Consider the following 3086-nt stretch of genomic DNA (forward strand, 5'->3'; position numbering starts at 1 on the left):
GAAGCAGACACGAAGTTTCCAGTTTGTTTCTGACCTGGTAAGGCCTTCTCCTTTTTCTCCCTTAAAGAACGATTCAATATAGTATTACAAATTGCCAGCACAATATCTTTTACTCTGTGGTCCATGTTAAGATTTATTCTTACTTTCATGTGGGAAGAGGGGAAATAAAAAGCTAACTAGAGAGATGTAAAAACAGAGAAAGTTACTTAGAGAGGAAAAAAACAGGGGAAGTTAATTTCTGAGTGAGCTCACATGTTATTGTAAGAGACTAGTGAACTGTGTTGTGGGATCTAACAACAAAGGCTTTAAAACGTTAGACCCCAAATCTCTGACAGACATCAAAACGGTCCCCACTTTAGCAATCTTATGAATGAGAGATATAAAAAATATCATGTGACAAAGGACTAAATGGGGTAGTCTGAACTTTATTGCCCCTTTGTCCTGGTTAATTTTTCCAGCTGTTAAGTTTTGTATTACTGAGTCTGATTTTGTGTTTGTGTGGTGCATAAAAGGTCGAAGGTCTGATGAGATTGATGGAAGGAGAACATGTCGGGCCATTTAACCTGGGTAACCCTGGTGAATTCACCATGCTCGAGCTCGCTAAGGTCTCTTTCTATTAATTACATGAATTATACCATTTTTTATTTATTTACATGGAACCTCAGATTCTGATGTCTTTGAGTTTTGGTTGCAGGTGGTTCAAGAGACGATTGATCCAAACGCAAGCATAGAGTTCAGACCAAACACAGAAGATGACCCTCACAAGAGAAAGCCTGACATCACAAAGGCCAAAGAGCTTTTAGGATGGGAACCTAAGGTGTCTCTTCGTCAGGGACTCCCTCTCATGGTCAAAGACTTCCGTCAACGTGTCTTTGGTGACCAGAAGGAAGGCTCCTCCATGGCTACAACCACCACCAAAACAACCTCAGCTTGAGCACACGCAGATGCAAGTAGCAGCAGCCATTGCGAGTTGGTTAATGGTTTATACCAAAAAATACAAGGCACTGCTTGCAGCTACGATTTGGAGGGAAGAGAGCTTCGTTATTTAAATTTTATTTTGTTTTTGAGTTTTCTATTATGATATTATATTCGTGTAACGTAGAGTATGAGTTTGGTACCTTTACTACTTATTCATGGACGTCACTACAGTTTAAGAAAACCCCTTTTGTGTTTTGCAACTACAAAGATTAGTGGTATCTACTTATAAGATATGTTCTCTCTGCTTCGTGCAACAATAAAGATTTGCCGAGAAGCTGCGAAAATGATCATATAAAGAGCACATACGAGCAGTTATCTCAATCAGAAAGTTTAGTGGCACTACTCAACGCTGCGTCTTAAGTCATAAGAGACACGTCAGAACACAATTTGAAAAATACAAGGGAACACTTAAGACACGTAATCAAAGATGTATCTCTCCGTTGATGCAACAAGTAAGAATTATCATATGAAGAAAACAGTACGAGCAGACATCTCTCTATCTCTCTTACTTGGGATTCCTAAGGACGATGATGACAGAGTCACCACGAAGAAACATCTTGCTGATAAAGCGATCTCTGTTGACGGGAAGAGCTTTCTTCTTTCCTTTCCCAGTTTTAGGTACCTAAAGACACCATAGATAACCCCCAAATGTAAGAAACGAAAACATGTCTATATAACTCAGCTCTACATACAGAAAAATAGATACCGAAAAGATTACCTCAGTCCACATTTCCCTGACATTTTCAAGAACCATGTTGCAGTGCCTGTCGAAAGCCCTAACACGGCCAAGGAGTTTCCTGTTGTTGCGGCAGTTGATCAACACCTGAGTGTTGTTCTTAACACTCATCATCAGAACAGAAAGGGGTCCGGTGTTGAACTCCTCCTCTTCGGTTTTCCCCTGCTAATAAAGCGTATATGAGTACTAATGATATCAACATTCAAGGAGAAGTAAAACGAGTACCAATCAGTAACGCATTCAATACAAGACTGTAACATCCATCAAGTAGAAGAGAATCAGAACCCACTAACATTCAAACAGCCAGAAAAAAAAACTCTAGAGATGACACACCAAGAAGACAATTCCTCAGAACAGTGTATCTGCTTGTTAGCATAGCATAACCTCTACAAGATACGGAACCATATGATTTATCAACAATGATGGGGGTGCTCAGACTACGAATCAGTAGAGAAATAATAATAATAATGGCTAATCAAGTAGCTCAAGCCCCAAACAGCAAGAATATAGCTATGATGGATTTGAGATATCACATGGCACGATACTGAATCAGAGTTATAAAGAGATGGAGAAATCAGTGAAAGAGATTCAACTTACGTTGGTATCCTCTTCCATTGGCCTACTGCAAAAGACGAAAACAAAAACCAGAGTGTTAGAAAGAAAAACATAAAATAGAAGACGAAGCTAAGCGAAGCGAAGAACCCTTACCTCATGTTGGCTTGAAGGGGTTGAAACCTGCAGAGGATTCGAGTGGGGGGGAACGATTGAATCAATAAAGAATGAGCAGATAGATTCGATAGTAAAGCAGATCGAAGAAATTAGGGTTTTACCTGGCTAAATCGCGCTTTCGGTTTTCCAAATCTCTCTCACCGGAAGAAGAATGAGGAGAAAGGAGTCAACACTCGAGTATCATGTCGGTTAAAGAAGGCTCTATGTAAGGCCCATGGGCCTTAGGCCTTAGTAGAATATATTAAATTGTTAAGTAAAACCCATATGTTAAGTAAAACCCAAAGATGAGTGCTAAACTAAGATACCTCATCTAAGACGATAACTTAGAGCATGATTATTGGGAGGTTCTTAGGGTGACGTTCTTAGCGAAATATAATAATCCGTCTCTTAACTTTTAACTAAAAAAACTAAGAATCGGTTCTTAAAAAATCATGCTCTTATTGTGATTTAGGAGCGACTAGTTTTTCCGGTAGCACCTACAACGCAGCTTTTCGCAGTTCTTGGCGTTTTGAAACAATAACTGAAAACACGCTATAAATCGCTTCAAACCACTCTGAATCTCTTAAATTCATAAATTGATTCCAGTTAGCGTCTATTGTTGTGGACGGTTACGGGAGGGTAAAAAAATTTTTCCACAAAAAGC

At 39.3% G+C, this 3086-nt stretch overlaps 2 protein-coding genes across 3 annotated transcripts; one reads left to right on the forward strand and one right to left on the reverse strand.

Moving 5' to 3' along the window:
- The first annotated feature begins 6 nt into the window (after positions 1-6).
- Positions 7-1172, forward strand: LOC106311639 (UDP-glucuronic acid decarboxylase 2-like). Its single transcript, XM_013748878.1, has 3 exons — positions 7-37; positions 513-605; positions 695-1172. The coding sequence occupies exons 2-3, from the start codon at positions 525-527 to the stop codon at positions 932-934; spliced, it is 321 nt and encodes a 106-aa protein (XP_013604332.1). The 5' UTR covers positions 7-37; positions 513-524; the 3' UTR covers positions 935-1172.
- A 69-nt stretch (positions 1173-1241) lies between these two features.
- LOC106311638 (small nuclear ribonucleoprotein Sm D2-like) lies at positions 1242-2820 on the reverse strand. Of its 2 annotated transcripts, none has more exons than XM_013748876.1 (5): positions 2545-2820; positions 2423-2449; positions 2312-2336; positions 1697-1879; positions 1242-1600 (listed from the first exon to the last, which is right to left on the reverse strand). In XM_013748876.1, exons 2-5 carry the CDS (start codon positions 2425-2427, stop codon positions 1484-1486), a joined length of 330 nt encoding a protein of 109 aa, XP_013604330.1. In that variant the 5' UTR covers positions 2428-2449; positions 2545-2820; the 3' UTR covers positions 1242-1483. The 2 variants fall into 2 exon arrangements, with proteins under 2 accessions (XP_013604330.1, XP_013604331.1); XM_013748877.1 differs by having other exon boundaries at positions 1697-1876; positions 2545-2808.
- Between the last annotated feature and the right edge of the window lie 266 nt (positions 2821-3086).

This window comes from Brassica oleracea, chromosome C8 (genome assembly GCF_000695525.1).
Source record: "Brassica oleracea var. oleracea cultivar TO1000 chromosome C8, BOL, whole genome shotgun sequence".
Taxonomy (NCBI): domain Eukaryota; kingdom Viridiplantae; phylum Streptophyta; class Magnoliopsida; order Brassicales; family Brassicaceae; genus Brassica; species Brassica oleracea.